Source organism: Oncorhynchus keta, unplaced genomic scaffold (assembly GCF_023373465.1).
Source record: "Oncorhynchus keta strain PuntledgeMale-10-30-2019 unplaced genomic scaffold, Oket_V2 Un_contig_1319_pilon_pilon, whole genome shotgun sequence".
NCBI classification, from domain to species: domain Eukaryota; kingdom Metazoa; phylum Chordata; class Actinopteri; order Salmoniformes; family Salmonidae; genus Oncorhynchus; species Oncorhynchus keta.
Window position 1 is genome coordinate 358,612 of NW_026278147.1, and position 20,543 is coordinate 379,154.

The 20,543-nt window shown below is 43.3% G+C and overlaps 1 protein-coding gene and 2 long non-coding RNA genes across 3 annotated transcripts in view; all 3 read left to right on the forward strand.

Moving 5' to 3' along the window:
• The first annotated feature begins 1,144 nt into the window (after window positions 1-1,144).
• The window catches only part of cnbpb (CCHC-type zinc finger, nucleic acid binding protein b), a 41,833-nt gene continuing 22,434 nt past the window's right edge, over window positions 1,145-20,543 (forward strand). Inside the window, exons 1-3 of the mRNA XM_052501349.1 lie at window positions 1,145-3,880; window positions 3,918-4,025; window positions 4,097-4,459. Coding sequence (XP_052357309.1) covers window positions 4,333-4,459 — 127 coding nt within the window. The 5' untranslated portion in view covers window positions 1,145-3,880; window positions 3,918-4,025; window positions 4,097-4,332. The remainder of the gene's footprint in view (window positions 3,881-3,917; window positions 4,026-4,096; window positions 4,460-20,543) is intronic.
• Window positions 4,531-19,450, forward strand: LOC127918103 (uncharacterized). Its single transcript, XR_008098792.1, has 8 exons — window positions 4,531-4,622; window positions 4,714-4,756; window positions 4,891-4,938; window positions 5,030-5,593; window positions 7,848-8,345; window positions 10,778-10,825; window positions 16,851-16,893; window positions 19,273-19,450. It is a non-coding gene; the product is annotated as an uncharacterized LOC127918103 (long non-coding RNA).
• Window positions 5,951-7,108, forward strand: LOC127918104 (uncharacterized). The gene is made up of 3 exons (XR_008098793.1): window positions 5,951-6,008; window positions 6,649-6,825; window positions 7,099-7,108. It is a non-coding gene; the product is annotated as an uncharacterized LOC127918104 (long non-coding RNA).

Genomic DNA, 20,543 nt, shown 5'->3' on the forward strand with positions numbered 1-20,543 from the left:
TTGCGTTTGAGCCAATCAGTTGTGCTGTGACAAGGTAGGTGTGGTACACAGAATATATTATGGCAAGAACAGCTCAAATAAGCAAAGACAAATGACATCATCAGTAATTTAAAACATGGTCAGTCAATCTGGAACATTTCAAGAACTTTGAAACTTTCTTTAAGTGCAGTCGCAAAAACCATCAAGCGCTATGATGAAACGGGGTCTCATGAGGACCACCACAGGAAAGGAAGACCCAGAGTTACCTCTGCTGCAGAGGATAAGTTCATTAGTTACCAGCCTCAGAAATAGGTGACCTGGCCTCCAGTCACCTGACATCAACCCAATTTGAGATGGTTTGGTATGAGTTGGACCGCTCAGTGAAGGAAAAGCAGCCAACAAGTGTTCATGAATTCAAGACTGTTGCAAAAGCATTCCGACTGAAGCTGGTTGAGAGAATGCCAAGAGTGACAGCAAAGCTGTCATCAAGGCAAAGGGTTGCTACTTTGAAGAATCGTTTCAGTGTTTTTGCGATCTTAGGCTTGTGTGCAGCTGCTCGGGCCATGGAAACCCATTTAATTAAAAAAAAAAAATCTGTATTTAACTAGGCAAGTCGGTTAAGAAATTCTTATTTTCAATGAGGGCCAAGGAACAGTGGGTTAACTGCCTTGTTCACGGGCATAACAGATTTTTACGTTGTCAGCTCGGGGATTCGATCTTGAAACCTTTTGGTTACTAGTCCAATGCTCTAACCACTAGGCTACCTGCCGCCCCTTGTTCTTGTGCTGATGTTGCTTCCAGAGGTAGTTTGGAACTCGGTAGTGAGTGTTGCAGCTGAGGACTGACTATTTTTACGTGCTACCCGCTTCAGCACTTGGCGGTCTGTGAGCTTGTGTGGCCTACTACTTCTTGCTCCTAGACGTTTCAACTTCACAATACAGTGTACCGGGGCAGCTCTAGCAGGGCAGAAACGTTGTCACTGAGCTCTTGAGTGCGGGCCATTCTACTGCCAATGTTTGTTTATGGAGATTGCATGTCTGTGTTCTTGATTTTATACACCTGTCAGCAACGGGTGTGGCTGAAATAGAATAATCCACTAACTTGAAGGGGTCTTCACACACACACATTTTATAATATATATAATCACATGACCAAAAGTATGTGAACGCCTGCTCGTCGAACATCTCATTTCAAAATCGTGGGCATTAATGTTTTTTTTTTTTTCGTGTAGATTTTGGCATATTCACATGAATATCTGTCGCTAATTGGATGGAAACCTAGCATCTGAAAACATCAGTGACAGAAACAGAGGAAAACTTTTGACCTTATTTCAGTTAAAGGATGTCTGATGACCGTAAAACACCCTCAGGACTTTCTCATGGGGTGGCAGCGTAGCCTTCAAGGTTAGAGCGAAAGGTTGCAAGATCGAATCCCCGAGCTGACAAGGTACAAATATGTCGTTCTGCCCCTGAACAGGCAGTTCAGTTAATTAATTAATTAGGAAGGCAGTGATGCCAAAATATTGGTAAATTAAATTGCAGGGAGTTTATACATGGAGTGTGTATATTTTGGAGTATTTGTATAGTTTATTCTGTGCGCCAGCTCATGTTTTTTAATCAAGTATTGAAACAAAACCATATGGATTTGAATGAAAAGTATTTTAATAAACATAAAGGAGAATGTAAGAGAATAACAATTTCATTCAGACAAGGGAGCCTGAGAAGGAACTAAAGGAATTATTTAAGCTATATTCTTTCAAGCCTATTTTTTTTTTTTTTATAGATTTTTTTATTTCACCTTTATTTAACCAGGTAGGCTAGTTGAACAAGCTCTCATTTACAACTGCGACCTGGCCAAGATTAAGCATAGCAGTGTGAACAGACAGCAACACAGTTACACATGGAGTAAACAATAAACAAGTCAATAACACAGTAGAAATAAACAAATAGAGTCTATATACATTGTGTGCAAAAGGCATGAGGAGGTAGGTGAATAATTACAATTTAATAGATTAACACTGGAGTGATAAATGATCAGATGGTCATGTGCAGGTAGAGATATTGGTGTGCAAAAGAGCAGAAAAGTAAATAAATATAAACAGTATGGGGATGCGGTAGGTAAATTGGGTGGGCTATTTACAGCTGCAGCGATCGGTTAGCTGCTCAGATAGCAGATGTTTAAAGTTTGTGAGGGAGATAAAAGTCTCCAACTTCAATGATTTTTGCAATTCGTTCCAGTCACAGGCAGCAGGGAACTGGAAGGAAAGGCGGCCAAATGAGGTGTTGGCTTTAGGGTTGATCAGTGAGACACCTGCTGGAGTGCGTGCTACTGGTGGGTGTTGCCATCGTGACCAGTGAACTGAGATAAGGTGGAGCTTTACCTAGCATAGACTTGTAGATGACCTGGAGCCAGTGGGTCTTGCGACGAATATGTAGCGAGGGCCAGCCAACTAGAGCATACAGGTCGCAGTAGTGGGTGGTGCAAGGGGGGATGCTCAACACCCTTCAGACCCACTGGGGGGATGCTCAACACCCTTCAGACCCATTAGGGGGATGCTCAACACCCTTCAGACCCACTGGGGGGATGCTCAACACCCTTCAGACCCACTGGGGGGATGCTCAACACCCTTCAGAGCCACTGGGTGGATGCTCAACACCCTTCAGATCCACTGGTTGGATGCTCAACACCCTTCAGAGCCACTGGTTGGATGCTCAACACCCTTCAGACCCACTGGGGGGATGCTCAACACCCTTCAGACCCACTGGGGGGATGCTCAACACCCTTCAGACCCACTGGGGGGATGCTCAACACCCTTCAGATCCACTGGTGGGATGCTCAACACCCTTCAGAGCCACTGGTTGGATGCTCAACACCCTTCAGACCCACTGGGGGGATGCTCAACACCCTTCAGACCCACTGGGGGGATGCTCAACACCCTTCAGACCCACTGGGGGGATGCTCAACACCCTTCAGATCCACTGGTTGGATGCTCAACATCCTTCAGACCCACTGGGGGGATGCTCAACACCCTTCAGATCCACTGGGTGGATGCTCAACACCCTTCAGAGCCACTGGGTGGATGCTCAACACCCTTCAGAGCCACTGGGTGGATGCTCAACACCCTTCAGAGCCACTGGGTGGATGCTCAACACCCTTCAGAGCAAAGATGCAGAGTTGTTTTAAAAAAAAAAATGTATTCTATATGTAGGCCTAAAGGTTTTTAGGAAAAATAATCCAATCAAAACGGAAATCTCATTGAACGCGGGAATATGCCAGGCATATTGCACCAAAATCAATTGTGTCCTATTGTATAGAATGAAAATGAAATGTTTTTAGTGATCAGATTTTTTGTTTAAATACTTTGCTACAATGACACTTATCTACCCACCTCATTCCTTTCTTTTGGGATACGTGTCTTTTCAGATTCCACAATAATTCTTTAGTCATGAATACTACATCACCGTACTCCCTCTTGCTCATGGTCCTCATCTTTGTTAATCATCTTGATTTAGCACGTGTTTCTCGTTAGGAAAATATTTAGTGAACTCCATGACAGTAGCTAAAGCAAGGGGCTATAGCAGCACACAAATAGACTACCGATGCATGCTGGGCCGGGCATGTCGTGAGGTCCTGAAGTGAGTGCTACTGGAGCGAAATTGGAGCAGGTGAGAAAGCCGATGCTCCATCCTTTGGGAATCCTGCTCCTCGCTCTGCTCCAGCCCCGCTCACATACTCTAGGGCTATCTGTGTCTCTCTCAGGGTTGGGTTAGTGATCTGACTGTCTCTCTCTCAGGTTGTTGCGTTAGTGATCTGACTGTCTCTCTCTCAGGTTGTAGGGTTAGTGATCTGACTGTCTCTCTCTCAGGTTGTAGGGTTAGTGATCTGACTGTCTCTCTCTCAGGTTGTAGGGTTAGTGATCTGACTGTCTCTCTCCCCAGGTTGTAGGGTTAGTGATCTGACTGTCTCTCTCTCAGGTTGTAGGGTTAGTGATCTGACTGTCTCTCTCTCAGGTTGTAGGGTTAGTGATCTGACTGTCTCTCTCTCAGGTTGTAGGGTTAGTGATCTGACTGTCTGTCTCTCAGGTTGTAGGGTTAGTGATCTGACTGTCTCTCCCCAGGTTGTAGGGTTAGTGATCTGACTGTCTCTCTCTCAGGTTGTAGGGTTAGTGATCTGACTGTCTCTCTCTCAGGTTGTAGGGTTAGTGATCTGACTGTCTCTCTCTCAGGTTGTAGGGTTAGTGATCTGTCTGTCTCTCTCTCAGGTTGTTGCGTTAGTGATCTGACTGTCTCTCTCTCAGGTTGTAGGGTTAGTGATCTGTCTGTCTCTCTCCCCAGGTTGTAGGAACTAGTGGAGATGAGTAGTAATGACTGTTTTGGATGCGGACGTAACGGCCACTGGATCAAGAACTGTCCGAATGCCGGGCGGGGACGAGGCAAGGGCCGCGGGAGGGGGAAAGGTATGGTACTGACTACATTACAGGGTGGTGATCAATAGATGGGGAAAGGTAAGGTACTGACTACATTACAGGGTAGTGATCAATAGATGGGGAAAGGTACTGACTACATTACAGGGTAGTGATTAATAGACGGGGAAAGGTAAGGTACTGACTACATTACAGTGTAGTGATCAATAGACGGGGAAAGGTACTGACTACATTACAGGGTAGTGATCAATAGACTGGGATAGGTACTGACTACATTACAGGGTAGTGATCAATAGATGGGGAAAGGTAAGGTACTGACTACATTACAGGGTAGTGATCAATAGACGGGGAAAGGTAAGGTACTGACTACATTACAGGGTGGTGATCAATAGACGGGGAAAGGTACTGACTACATTACAGGGTAGTGATCAATAGATGGGGAAAGGTACTGACTACATTACAGGGTAGTGATTAATAGACGGGGAAAGGTAAGGTACTGACTACATTACAGTGTAGTGATCAATAGACGGGGAAAGGTACTGACTACATTACAGGGTAGTGATCAATAGACTGGGATAGGTACTGACTACATTACAGGGTAGTGATCAATAGATGGGGAAAGGTAAGGTACTGACTACATTACAGGGTAGTGATCAATAGACGGGGAAAGGTAAGGTACTGACTACATTACAGGGTAGTGATCAATAGACGGGGAAAGGTACTGACTACATTACAGGGTAGTGATCAATAGATGGGGAAAAGTACTGACTACATTACAGGGTAGTGATCAGTAGACGGGGAAAGGTACTGACTACATTACAGGGTAGTGATCAATAGACGGGCAAAAGTACTGACTACATTACAGGGTAGTGATCAGTAGACGGGGAAAGGTACTGACTACATTACAGGGTAGTGATCAATAGATGGGGAAAGGTACTGACTACATTACAGGGTAGTGATCAATAGATGGGGAAAGGTACTGACTACATTACAGGGTAGTGATCAATAGATGGGGAAAGGTACTGACTACATTACAGGGTAGTGATCAATAGACGGGGAAAGGTACTGACTACATTACAGGGTAGTGATCAATAGATGGGGAAAGGTACTGACTACATTACAGGGTAGTGATCAATAGATGGGGAAAGGTACTGACTACATTACAGGGTAGTGATCAATAGACGGGGAAAGGTAAGGTACTGACGACATTACAGGGTAGTGATCAATAGATGGGGAAAGGTACTGACTACATTACAGGGTAGTGATCAATAGATGGGGAAAGGTAAGGTACTGACTACATTACAGGGTAGTGATCAATAGATGGGGAAAGGTACTGACTACATTACAGGGTAGTGAGCAATAGATGGGGAAAGGTATGGTACTGACTACATTACAGGGTAGTGATCAATAGATGGGGAAAGGTAAGGTACTGACTACATTACAGGGTAGTGATCAATAGATGGGGAAAGGTACTGACTACATTACAGGGTAGTGATCAGTAGACGGGGAAAGGTACTGACTACATTACAGGGTGGTGATCAATAGATGGGGAAAGGTAAGGTACTGACTACATTACAGGGTAGTGATTATCAATAGATGGGGAAAGGTACTGACTACATTACAGGGTGGTGATCAATAGATGGGGAAAGGTAAGGTACTGACTACATTACAGGGTAGTGATTATCAATAGATGGGGAAAGGTACTGACTACATTACAGGGTAGTGATCAATAGATGGGGAAAAGTACTGACTACATTACAGGGTAGTGATCAGTAGACGGGGAAAGGTACTGACTACATTACAGGGTAGTGATCAATAGATGGGGAAAGGTAAGGTGCTGACTACATTACAGGGTAGTGATCAATAGACGGGGAGAGGTAAGGTACTGACTACATTACAGGGTAGTGATCAATAGATGGGGAAAGGTACTGACTACATTACAGGGTAGTGATCAATAGATGGGGAAAGGTACTGACTACATTACAGGGTGGTGATCAATAGATGGGGAAAGGTACTGACTACATTACAGGGTAGTGATCAATAGATGGGGAAAGGTATGGTACTGACTACATTACAGGGTAGTGATCAATAGATGGGGAAAGGTATGGTACTGACTACATTACAGGGTAGTGATCAATAGATGGGGAAAGGTATGGTACTGACTACATTACAGGGTAGTGATCAATAGATGGGGAAAGGTATGGTACTGACTACATTACAGGGTAGTGATCAATAGATGGGGAAAGGTACTGACTACATTACAGGGTAGTGATCAATAGATGGGGAAAAGTACTGACTACATTACAGGGTAGTGATCAGTAGACGGGGAAAGGTACTGACTACATTACAGGGTAGTGATCAATAGATGGGGAAAGGTAAGGTGCTGACTACATTACAGGGTAGTGATCAATAGACGGGGAAAGGTAAGGTACTGACTACATTACAGGGTAGTGATCAATAGATGGGGAAAGGTACTGACTACATTACAGGGTAGTGATCAATAGATGGGGAAAGGTACTGACTACATTACAGGGTAGTGATCAATAGATGGGGTAAGGTACTGACTACATTACAGGGTAGTGATCAATAGATGGGGAAAGGTAAGGTACTGACTACATTACAGGGTAGTGATCAATAGATGGGGAAAGGTAAGGTACTGACTACATTACAGGGTAGTGGTCAATAGATGGGGAAAGGTACTGACTACATTACAGGGTAGTGATCAATAGACAGGGAAAGGTACTGACTACATTACAGGGTAGTGATTATCAATAGATGGGGAAAGGTACTGACTACATTACAGGGTAGTGATCAATAGATGGGGAAAAGTACTGACTACATTACAGGGTAGTGATCAGTAGACTGGGAAAGGTACTGACTACATTACAGGGTAGTGATCAATAGATGGGGAAAGGTACTGACTACATTACAGGGTAGTGATCAGTAGACGGGGAAAGGTACTGACTACATTACAGGGTGGTGATCAATAGATGGGGAAAGGTAAGGTACTGACTACATTACAGGGTAGTGATCAATAGATGGGGAAAGGAAAGGTACTGACTACATTACAGGGTAGTGATCAATAGATGGGGAAAGGTACTGACTACATTACAGGGTAGTGATCAATAGACGGGGAAAGGAAAGGTACTGACTACATTACAGGGTAGTGATCAATAGATGGGGAAAGGTACTGACTACATTACAGGGTGGTGATCAATAGATGGGGAAAGGTACTGACTACATTACAGGGTAGTGATCAATAGATGGGGAAAGGTACTGACTACATTACAGGGTAGTGATCAATAGACAGGGAAAGGTACTGACTACATTACAGGGTAGTGATCAATAGATGGGGAAAGGTACTGACTACATTACAGGGTAGTGATCAATAGATGGGGAAAGGTACTGACTACATTACAGGGTAGTGATCAATAGATGGGGAAAGGTAAGGTACTGACTACATTACAGGGTAGTGATCAATAGATGGGGAAAGGTACTGACTACATTACAGGGTGGTGATCAATAGATGGGGAAAGGTAAGGTACTGACTACATTACAGGGTAGTGATCAATAGATGGGGAAAGGTAAGGTACTGACTACATTACAGGGTAGTGATCAATAGATGGGGAAAGGTACTGACTACATTACAGGGTAGTGATCAATAGATGGGGAAAGGTACTGACTACATTACAGGGTAGTGATCAGTAGACAGGGAAAGGCACTGACTACATTACAGGGTGGTGATCAATAGATGGGGAGAGGTAAGGTACTGACTACATTACAGGGTAGTGATCAATAGATGGGGAAAGGTACTGACTACATTACAGGGTAGTGATCAATAGACGGGGAAAGGTAAGGTACTGACTACATTACAGGGTAGTGATCAATAGACGGGGAAAGGTACTGACTACATTACAGGGTAGTGATCAATAGACGGGGAAAGGTACTGACTACATTACAGGGTGGTGATCAATAGATGGGGAAAGGTAAGGTACTGACTACATTACAGGGTAGTGATCAATAGATGGGGAAAGGTAAGGTACTGACTACATTACAGGGTAGTGATCAATAGACGGGGAAAGGTACTGACTACATTACAGGGTGGTGATCAATAGACAGGGAAAGGTAAGGTGCTGACTACATTACAGGGTAGTGATCAGTAGACAGGGAAAGGCACTGACTACATTACAGGGTGGTGATCAATAGATGGGGAAAGGTAAGGTACTGACTACATTACAGGGTAGTGATCAATAGATGGGGAAAGGTAAGGTACTGACTACATTACAGGGTAGTGATCAATAGATGGGGAAAGGTACTGACTACATTACAGGGTAGTGATCAATAGATGGGGAAAGGTACTGACTACATTACAGGGTAGTGATCAATAGACGGGGAAAGGTAAGGTACTGACTACATTACAGGGTAGTGATCAATAGATGGGGAAAGGTACTGACTACATTACAGGGTAGTGATCAATAGACGGGGAAAGGTAAGGTACTGACTACATTACAGGGTGGTGATCAATAGATGGGGAAAGGTAAGGTACTGACTACATTACAGGGTAGTGATCAATAGATGGGGAAAGGTAAGGTGCTGACTACATTACAGGGTAGTGATCAATAGACGGGGAAAGGTACTGACTACATTACAGGGTAGTGATCAATAGACGGGGAAAGGTACTGACTACATTACAGGGTAGTGATCAATAGACGGGGAAAGGTATGGTACTGACTACATTACAGGGTAGTGATCAATAGACGGGGAAAGGTAAGGTACTGACTACATTACAGGGTAGTGATCAATAGACGGGGAAAGGTACTGACTACATTACAGGGTAGTGATCAATAGATGGGGAAAGGTAAGGTACTGACTACATTACAGGGTAGTGATCAATAGATGGGGAAAGGTATGGTACTGACTACATTACAGGGTAGTGATCAATAGATGGGGAAAGGTATGGTACTGACTACATTACAGGGTAGTGATCAATAGATGGGGAAAGGTATGGTACTGACTACATTACAGGGTAGTGATCAAAAGATGGGGAAAGGTACTGACTACATTACAGGGTAGTGATCAATAGACAGGGAAAGGCACTGACTACATTACAGGGTGGTGATCAATAGATGGGGAAAGGTATGGTACTGACTACATTACAGGGTAGTGATCAAAAGATGGGGAAAGGTACTGACTACATTACAGGGTAGTGATCAATAGATGGGGAAAGGTACTGACTACATTACAGGGTAGTGATCAATAGATGGGGAAAGGTACTGACTACATTACAGGGTAGTGATCAATAGATGGGGAAAGGCACTGACTACATTACAGGGTGGTGATCAATAGATGGGGAAAGGTAAGGTACTGACTACATTACAGGGTAGTGATCAATAGATGGGGAAAAGTACTGACTACATTACAGGGTAGTGATCAGTAGACGGGGAAAGGTACTGACTACATTACAGGGTAGTGATCAATAGACAGTGAAAGGTACTGACTACATTACAGGGTAGTGATCAATAGATGGGGAAAGGTAAGGTACTGACTACATTACAGGGTAGTGATCAATAGATGGGGAAAGGTACTGACTACATTACAGGGTAGTGATCAATAGATGGGGAAAGGCACTGACTACATTACAGGGTGGTGATCAATAGATGGGGAAAGGTATGGTACTGACTACATTACAGGGTGGTGATCAATAGATGGGGAAAGGTAAGGTACTGACTACATTACAGGGTAGTGATCAATAGATGGGGAAAGGTACTGACTACATTACAGGGTAGTGATCAATAGACAGGGAAAGGCACTGACTACATTACAGGGTGGTGATCAATAGATGGGGAAAGGTACTGACTACATTACAGGGTAGTGATCAATAGATGGGGAAAGGTACTGACTACATTACAGGGTAGTGATCAATAGATGGGGAAAGGTATGGTACTGACTACATTACAGGGTAGTGATCAATAGATGGGGAAAGGTACTGACTACATTACAGGGTAGTGATCAATAGACAGGGAAAGGTACTGACTACATTACAGGGTAGTGATCAATAGATGGGGAAAGGTACTGACTACATTACAGGGTAGTGATCAATAGATGGGGAAAGGTACTGACTACATTACAGGGTAGTGATCAATAGATGGGGAAAGGTACTGACTACATTACAGGGTAGTGATCAATAGACGGGGAAAGGTACTGACTACATTACAGGGTAGTGATCAATAGATGGGGAAAGGTACTGACTACATTACAGGGTAGTGATCAATAGATGGGGAAAGGTACTGACTACATTACAGGGTAGTGATCAATAGACGGGGAAAGGTAAGGTACTGACGACATTACAGGGTAGTGATCAATAGATGGGGAAAGGTACTGACTACATTACAGGGTAGTGATCAATAGATGGGGAAAGGTAAGGTACTGACTACATTACAGGGTAGTGATCAATAGATGGGGAAAGGTACTGACTACATTACAGGGTAGTGAGCAATAGATGGGGAAAGGTATGGTACTGACTACATTACAGGGTAGTGATCAATAGATGGGGAAAGGTAAGGTACTGACTACATTACAGGGTAGTGATCAATAGATGGGGAAAGGTACTGACTACATTACAGGGTAGTGATCAATAGACGGGGAAAGGTATGGTACTGACTACATTACAGGGTAGTGATTATCAATAGATGGGGAAAGGTACTGACTACATTACAGGGTAGTGATTATCAATAGATGGGGAAAGGTAAGGTACTGACTACATTACAGGGTGGTGATCAATAGATGGGGAAAGGTAAGGTACTGACTACATTACAGGGTAGTGATTATCAATAGATGGGGAAAGGTACTGACTACATTACAGGGTAGTGATCAATAGATGGGGAAAAGTACTGGCTACATTACAGGGTAGTGATCAGTAGACGGGGAAAGGTACTGACTACATTACAGGGTAGTGATCAATAGATGGGGAAAGGTAAGGTGCTGACTACATTACAGGGTAGTGATCAATAGATGGGGAAAGGTAAGGTACTGACTACATTACAGGGTAGTGATCAATAGATGGGGAAAGGTACTGACTACATTACAGGGTAGTGATCAATAGATGGGGAAAGGTACTGACTACATTACAGGGTGGTGATCAATAGATGGGGAAAGGTACTGACTACATTACAGGGTAGTGATCAATAGATGGGGAAAGGTAAGGTACTGACTACATTACAGGGTAGTGATCAATAGATGGGGAAAGGTAAGGTACTGACTACATTACAGGGTAGTGATCAATAGATGGGGAAAGGTATGGTACTGACTACATTACAGGGTAGTGATCAATAGATGGGGAGAGGTAAGGTACTGACTACATTACAGGGTAGTGATCAATAGATGGGGAAAGGTACTGACTACATTACAGGGTAGTGATCAATAGATGGGGAAAAGTACTGACTACATTACAGGGTAGTGATCAGTAGACGGGGAAAGGTACTGACTACATTACAGGGTAGTGATCAATAGATGGGGAAAGGTAAGGTGCTGACTACATTACAGGGTAGTGATCAATAGACGGGGAGAGGTAAGGTACTGACTACATTACAGGGTAGTGATCAATAGATGGGGAAAGGCACTGACTACATTACAGGGTAGTGATCAATAGATGGGGAAAAGTACTGACTACATTACAGGGTAGTGATCAGTAGACGGGGAAAGGTACTGACTACATTACAGGGTAGTGATCAATAGATGGGGAAAGGTAAGGTACTGACTACATTACAGGGTAGTGATCAATAGATGGGGAAAGGTATGGTACTGACTACATTACAGGGTAGTGATCAATAGATGGGGAAAGGTATGGTACTGACTACATTACAGGGTAGTGATCAATAGATGGGGAAAGGTATGGTACTGACTACATTACAGGGTAGTGATCAAAAGATGGGGAAAGGTACTGACTACATTACAGGGTAGTGATCAATAGATGGGGAAATGTACTGACTACATTACAGGGTAGTGATCAATAGATGGGGAAAGGCACTGACTACATTACAGGGTGGTGATCAATAGATGGGGAAAGGTACTGACTACATTACAGGGTAGTGATCAATAGACAGGAAAGGTACTGACTACATTACAGGGTAGTGATCAATAGATGGGGAAAGGTATGGTACTGACTACATTACAGGGTAGTGATCAATAGATGGGGAAAGGTACTGACTACATTACAGGGTAGTGATCAATAGATGGGGAAAAGTACTGACTACATTACAGGGTAGTGATCAGTAGACGGGGAAAGGTACTGACTACATTACAGGGTAGTGATCAATAGATGGGGAAAGGTAAGGTGCTGACTACATTACAGGGTAGTGATCAATAGACAGGGAAAGGTACTGACTACATTACAGGGTAGTGATCAATAGATGGGGAAAGGTATGGTACTGACTACATTACAGTGTAGTGATCAATAGATGGGGAAAGGAAAGGTACTGACTACATTACAGGGTGGTGATCAATAGATGGGGAAAGGTATGGTACTGACTACATTACAGGGTAGTGATCAATAGATGGGGAAAGGAAAGGTGCTGACTACATTACAGGGTAGTGATCAATAGATGGGGAAAGGTACTGACTACATTACAGGGTAGTGATCAATAGATGGGGAATAGTACTGACTACATTACAGGGTAGTGATCAATAGACGGGGAAAGGTATGGTACTGACTACATTACAGGGTGGTGATCAATAGATGGGGAAAGGTACTGACTACATTACAGGGTAGTGATCAATAGACGGGGAAAGGTACTGACTACATTACAGGGTAGTGATCAATAGATGGGGAAAGGTAAGGTACTGACTACATTACAGGGTAGTGATCAATAGATGGGGAAAGGTAAGGTACTGACTACATTACAGGGTAGTGATCAATAGATGGGGAAAGGTATGGTACTGACTACATTACAGGGTAGTGATCAATAGATGGGGAAAGGTATGGTACTGACTACATTACAGGGTAGTGATCAATAGATGGGGAAAGGTACTGACTACATTACAGGGTAGTGATCAATAGACAGGGAAAGGCACTGACTACATTACAGGGTGGTGATCAATAGATGGGGAAAGGTATGGTACTGACTACATTACAGGGTAGTGATCAAAGATGGGGAAAGGTACTGACTACATTACAGGGTAGTGATCAATAGATGGGGAAAGGTACTGACTACATTACAGGGTGGTGATCAATAGATGGGGAAAGGTATGGTACTGACTACATTACAGGGTAGTGATCAAAAGATGGGGAAAGGCACTGACTACATTACAGGGTGGTGATCAATAGATGGGGAAAGGTAAGGTACTGACTACATTACAGGGTAGTGATCAATAGATGGGGAAAGGTACTGACTACATTACAGGGTAGTGATCATCGGGGAAAGGTACTGACTACATTACAGGGTAGTGATCAATAGACAGTGAAAGGTACTGACTACATTACAGGGTAGTGATCAATAGATGGGGAAAGGTAAGGTACTGACTACATTACAGGGTAGTGATCAATAGATGGGGAAAGGTACTGACTACATTACAGGGTAGTGATCAATAGATGGGGAAAGGCACTGACTACATTACAGGGTGGTGATCAATAGATGGGGAAAGGTAAGGTACTGACTACATTACAGGGTAGTGATCAATAGATGGGGAAAGGTATGGTACTGACTACATTACAGGGTAGTGATCAATAGATGGGGAAAGGTACTGACTACATTACAGGGTAGTGATCAATAGACAGGGAAAGGTACTGACTACATTACAGGGTGGTGATCAATAGATGGGGAAAGGTAAGGTACTGACTACATTACAGGGTAGTGATCAATAGATGGGGAAAGGTACTGACTACATTACAGGGTAGTGATCAATAGATGGGGAAAGGTATGGTACTGACTACATTACAGGGTAGTGATCAATAGCCGGGCAAAAGTACTGACTACATTACAGGGTAGTGAAGGTAGACGGGGAAAGGTACTGACTACATTACAGGGTAGTGATCAATAGATGGGGAAAGGTACTGACTACATTACAGGGTAGTGATCAATAGATGGGGAAAGGTACTGACTACATTACAGGGTAGTGATCAATAGATGGGGAAAGGTACTGACTACATTACAGGGTAGTGATCAATAGACGGGGAAAGGTACTGACTACATTACAGGGTAGTGATCAATAGATGGGGAAAGGTACTGACTACATTACAGGGTAGTGATCAATAGATGGGGAAAGGTACTGACTACATTACAGGGTAGTGATCAATAGACGGGGAAAGGTAAGGTACTGACTACATTACAGGGTAGTGATCAATAGATGGGGAAAGGTACTGACTACATTACAGGGTAGTGATCAATAGATGGGGAAAGGTAAGGTACTGACTACATTACAGGGTAGTGATCAATAGATGGGGAAAGGTACTGACTACATTACAGGGTAGTGATCAATAGATGGGGAAAGGTATGGTACTGACTACATTACAGGGTAGTGATCAATAGATGGGGAAAGGTAAGGTACTGACTACATTACAGGGTAGTGATCAATAGATGGGGAAAGGTACTGACTACATTACAGGGTAGTGATCAATAGATGGGGAAAGGTATGGTACTGACTACATTACAGGGTAGTGATTATCAATAGATGGGGAAAGGTACTGACTACATTACAGGGTAGTGATTATCAATAGATGGGGAAAGGTAAGGTACTGACTACATTACAGGGTGGTGATCAATAGATGGGGAAAGGTAAGGTACTGACTACATTACAGGGTAGTGATTATCAATAGATGGGGAAAGGTACTGACTACATTACAGGGTAGTGATCAATAGATGGGGAAAAGTACTGACTACATTACAGGGTAGTGATCAGTAGACGGGGGAAAGGTACTGACTACATTACAGGGTAGTGATCAATAGATGGGGAAAGGTAAGGTGCTGACTACATTACAGGGTAGTGATCAATAGATGGGGAAGGTAAGGTACTGACTACATTACAGGGTAGTGATCAATAGATGGGGAAAGGTACTGACTACATTACAGGGTAGTGATCAATAGATGGGGAAAGGTACTGACTACATTACAGGGTGGTGATCAATAGACGGGGAAAGGTACTGACTACATTACAGGGTAGTGATCAATAGATGGGGAAAGGTATGGTACTGACTACATTACAGGGTAGTGATCAATAGATGGGGAAAGGTACTGACGACATTACAGGGTAGTGATCAATAGATGGGGAAAGGTATGGTACTGACTACATTACAGGGTGGTGATCAATAGATGGGGAAAGGTAAGGTACTGACTACATTACAGGGTAGTGATCAATAGATGGGGAAAGGTACTGACTACATTACAGGGTAGTGATCAATAGATGGGGAAAAGTACTGACTACATTACAGGGTAGTGATCAGTAGACGGGGAAAGGTACTGACTACATTACAGGGTAGTGATCAATAGATGGGGAAAGGTAAGGTGCTGACTACATTACAGGGTAGTGATCAATAGACGGGGAGAGGTAAGGTACTGACTACATTACAGGGTAGTGATCAATAGATGGGGAAAGGTACTGACTACATTACAGGGTAGTGATCAATAGATGGGGAAAGGTACTGACTACATTACAGGGTAGTGATCAATAGATGGGGAAAGGTACTGACTACATTACAGGGTAGTGATCAATAGATGGGGAAAGGTATGGTACTGACTACATTACAGGGTAGTGATCAATAGATGGGGAAAGGTATGGTACTGACTACATTACAGGGTAGTGATCAATAGATGGGGAAAGGTATGGTACTGACTACATTACAGGGTAGTGATCAATAGATGGGGAAAGGTATGGTACTGACTACATTACAGGGTAGTGATCAATAGATGGGGAAAGGTACTGACTACATTACAGGGTAGTGATCAATAGATGGGGAAAAGTACTGACTACATTACAGGGTAGTGATCAGTAGACGGGGAAAGGTACTGACTACATTACAGGGTAGTGATCAATAGATGGGGAAAGGTAAGGTGCTGACTACATTACAGGGTAGTGATCAATAGACGGGGAAAGGTACTGACTACATTACAGGGTAGTGATCAATAGACGGGGAAAGGAAAGGTACTGACTACATTACAGGGTGGTGATCAATAGATGGGGAAAGGTACTGACTACATTACAGGGTAGTGATCAATAGATGGGGAAAGGTACTGACTACATTACAGGGTAGTGATCAATAGATCGGGAAAAGTACTGACTACATTACAGGGTAGTGATCAATAGATGGGGAAAGGTAAGGTGCTGACTACATTACAGGGTAGTGATCAATAGACAGGGAAAGGTACTGACTACATTACAGGGTAGTGATCAATAGATGGGGAAAGGTATGGTACTGACTACATTACAGTGTAGTGATCAATAGATGGGGAAAGGAAAGGTACTGACTACATTACAGGGTAGTGATCAATAGACGGTGAAAGGTAAGGTACTGACTACATTACAGGGTAGTGATCAATAGACGGGGAAAGGTAAGGTACTGACTACATTACAGGGTAGTGATCAATAGATGGGGAAAGGTACTGACTACATTACAGGGTGGTGATCAATAGATGGGGAAAGGTACTGACTACATTACAGGGTAGTGATCAATAGATGGGGAAAGGTACTGACTACATTACAGGGTAGTGATCAATAGACAGGGAAAGGTACTGACTACATTACAGGGTAGTGATCAATAGATGGGGAAAGGTACTGACTACATTACAGGGTAGTGATCAATAGACAGGGAAAGGTACTGACTACATTACAGGGTAGTGATCAATAGATGGGGAAAGGTAAGGTACTGACTACATTACAGGGTAGTGATCAATAGATGGGGAAAGGTACTGACTACATTACAGGGTAGTGATCAATAGATGGGGAAAGGTAAGGTACTGACTACATTACAGGGTAGTGATCAATAGATGGGGAAAGGTACTGACAACATTACAGGGTAGTGATCAATAGACAGGGAAAGGTACTGACTACATTACAGGGTAGTGATCAATAGATGGGGAAAGGTACTGACTACATTACAGGGTAGTGATCAGTAGACAGGGAAAGGCACTGACTACATTACAGGGTGGTGATCAATAGATGGGGAAAGGTACTGACTACATTACAGGGTAGTGATCAATAGACAGGGAAAGGTACTGACTACATTACAGGGTGGTGATCAATAGATGGGGAAAGGTAAGGTACTGACTACATTACAGGGTAGTGATCAATAGATGGGGAAAGGTACTGACTACATTACAGGGTAGTGATCAATAGACAGGGAAAGGTACTGACTACATTACAGGGTAGTGATCAATAGATGGGGAAAGGTAAGGTACTGACTACATTACAGGGTAGTGATCAATAGATGGGGAAAGGTAAGGTACTGACTACATTACAGGGTAGTGATCAATAGACGGGGAAAGGTACTGACTACATTACAGGGTGGTGATCAATAGACAGGGAAAGGTAAGGTGCTGACTACATTACAGGGTAGTGATCAGTAGACAGGGAAAGGCACTGACTACATTACAGGGTGGTGATCAATAGATGGGGAAAGGTAAGGTACTGACTACATTACAGGGTAGTGATCAATAGATGGGGAAAGGTAAGGTACTGACTACATTACAGGGTAGTGATCAATAGATGGGGAAAGGTACTGACTACATTACAGGGTGGTGATCAATAGACGGGGAAAGGTACTGACTACATTACAGGGTGGTGATCAATAGACGGGGAAAGGTAAGGTACTGACTACATTACAGGGTAGTGATCAATAGATGGGGAAAGGTACTGACTACATTACAGGGTAGTGATCAATAGACGGGGAAAGGTAAGGTACTGACTACATTACAGGGTGGTGATCAATAGATGGGGAAAGGTATGGTACTGACTACATTACAGGGTAGTGATCAATAGATGGGGAAAGGTAAGGTGCTGACTACATTACAGGGTAGTGATCAATAGACGGGGAAAGGTACTGACTACATTACAGGGTAGTGATCAATAGACGGGGAAAGGTACTGACTACATTACAGGGTAGTGATCAATAGACGGGGAAAGGTACTGACTACATTACAGGGTAGTGATCAATAGACGGGGAAAGGTAAGGTACTGACTACATTACAGGGTGGTGATCAATAGACAGGGAAAGGTACTGACTACATTACAGGGTAGTGATCAATAGATGGGGAAAGGTAAGGTACTGACTACATTACAGGGTAGTGATCAATAGATGGGGAAAGGTATGGTACTGACTACATTACAGGGTAGTGATCAATAGATGGGGAAAGGTATGGTACTGACTACATTACAGGGTAGTGATCAATAGATGGGGAAAGGTATGGTACTGACTACATTACAGGGTAGTGATCAATAGATGGGGAAAGGTACTGACTACATTACAGGGTAGTGATCAATAGACAGGGAAAGGCACTGACTACATTACAGGGTGGTGATCAATAGATGGGGAAAGGTACTGACTACATTACAGGGTAGTGATCAATAGATGGGGAAAGGTACTGACTACATTACAGGGTAGTGATCAATAGATGGGGAAAGGTACTGACTACATTACAGGGTAGTGATCAATAGATGGGGAAAGGTACTGACTACATTACAGGGTAGTGATCAATAGATGGGGAAAGGCACTGACTACATTACAGGGTGGTGATCAATAGATGGGGAAAGGTAAGGTGCTGACTACATTACAGGGTAGTGGTCAATAGATGGGGAAAAGTACTGACTACATTACAGGGTAGTGATCAGTAGACGGGGAAAGGTACTGACTACATTACAGGGTAGTGATCAATAGACAGTGAAAGGTACTGACTACATTACAGGGTAGTGATCAATAGATGGGGAAAGGTAAGGTACTGACTACATTACAGGGTAGTGATCAATAGATGGGGAAAGGTACTGACTACATTACAGGGTAGTGATCAATAGATGGGGAAAGGCACTGACTACATTACAGGGTGGTGATCAATAGATGGGGAAAGGTAAGGTACTGACTACATTACAGGGTAGTGATCAATAGATGGGGAAAGGTATGGTACTGACTACATTACAGGGTAGTGATCAATAGATGGGGAAAGGTACTGACTACATTACAGGGTAGTGATCAATAGATGGGGAAAGGCACTGACTACATTACAGGGTGGTGATCAATAGATGGGGAAAGGTAAGGTACTGACTACATTACAGGGTAGTGATCAATAGATGGGGAAAGGTATGGTACTGACTACATTACAGGGTAGTGATCAATAGATGGGGAAAGGTACTGACTACATTACAGGGTAGTGATCAATAGATGGGGAAAGGTATGGTACTGACTACATTACAGGGTAGTGATCAATAGATGGGGAAAGGTATGGTACTGACTACATTACAGGGTAGTGATCAATAGATGGGGAAAGGTACTGACTACATTACAGGGTAGTGATCAATAGATGGGGAAAAGTACTGACTACATTACAGGGTAGTGATCAGTAGACGGGGAAAGGTACTGACTACATTACAGGGTAGTGATCAGTAGACAGGGAAAGGCACTGACTACATTACAGGGTAGTGATCAATAGATGGGGAAAGGTAAGGTGCTGACTACATTACAGGGTAGTGATCAATAGACGGGGAGAGGTAAGGTACTGACTACATTACAGGGTAGTGATCAATAGATGGGGAAAGGTACTGACTACATTACAGGGTAGTGATCAATAGACGGGGAAAGGTAAGGTACTGACTACATTACAGGGTAGTGATCAATAGATGGGGAAAGGTATGGTACTGACTACATTACAGGGTAGTGATCAATAGATGGGGAAAGGTACTGACTACATTACAGGGTAGTGATCAATAGATGGGGAAAGGTACTGACTACATTACAGGGTAGTGATCAATAGATGGGGAAAGGCACTGACTACATTACAGGGTGGTGATCAATAGATGGGGAAAGGTAAGGTACTGACTACATTACAGGGTAGTGATCAATAGATGGGGAAAGGTACTGACTACATTACAGGGTAGTGATCAATAGATGGGGAAAGGTACTGACTACATTACAGGGTAGTGATCAATAGACGGGGAAAGGTAAGGT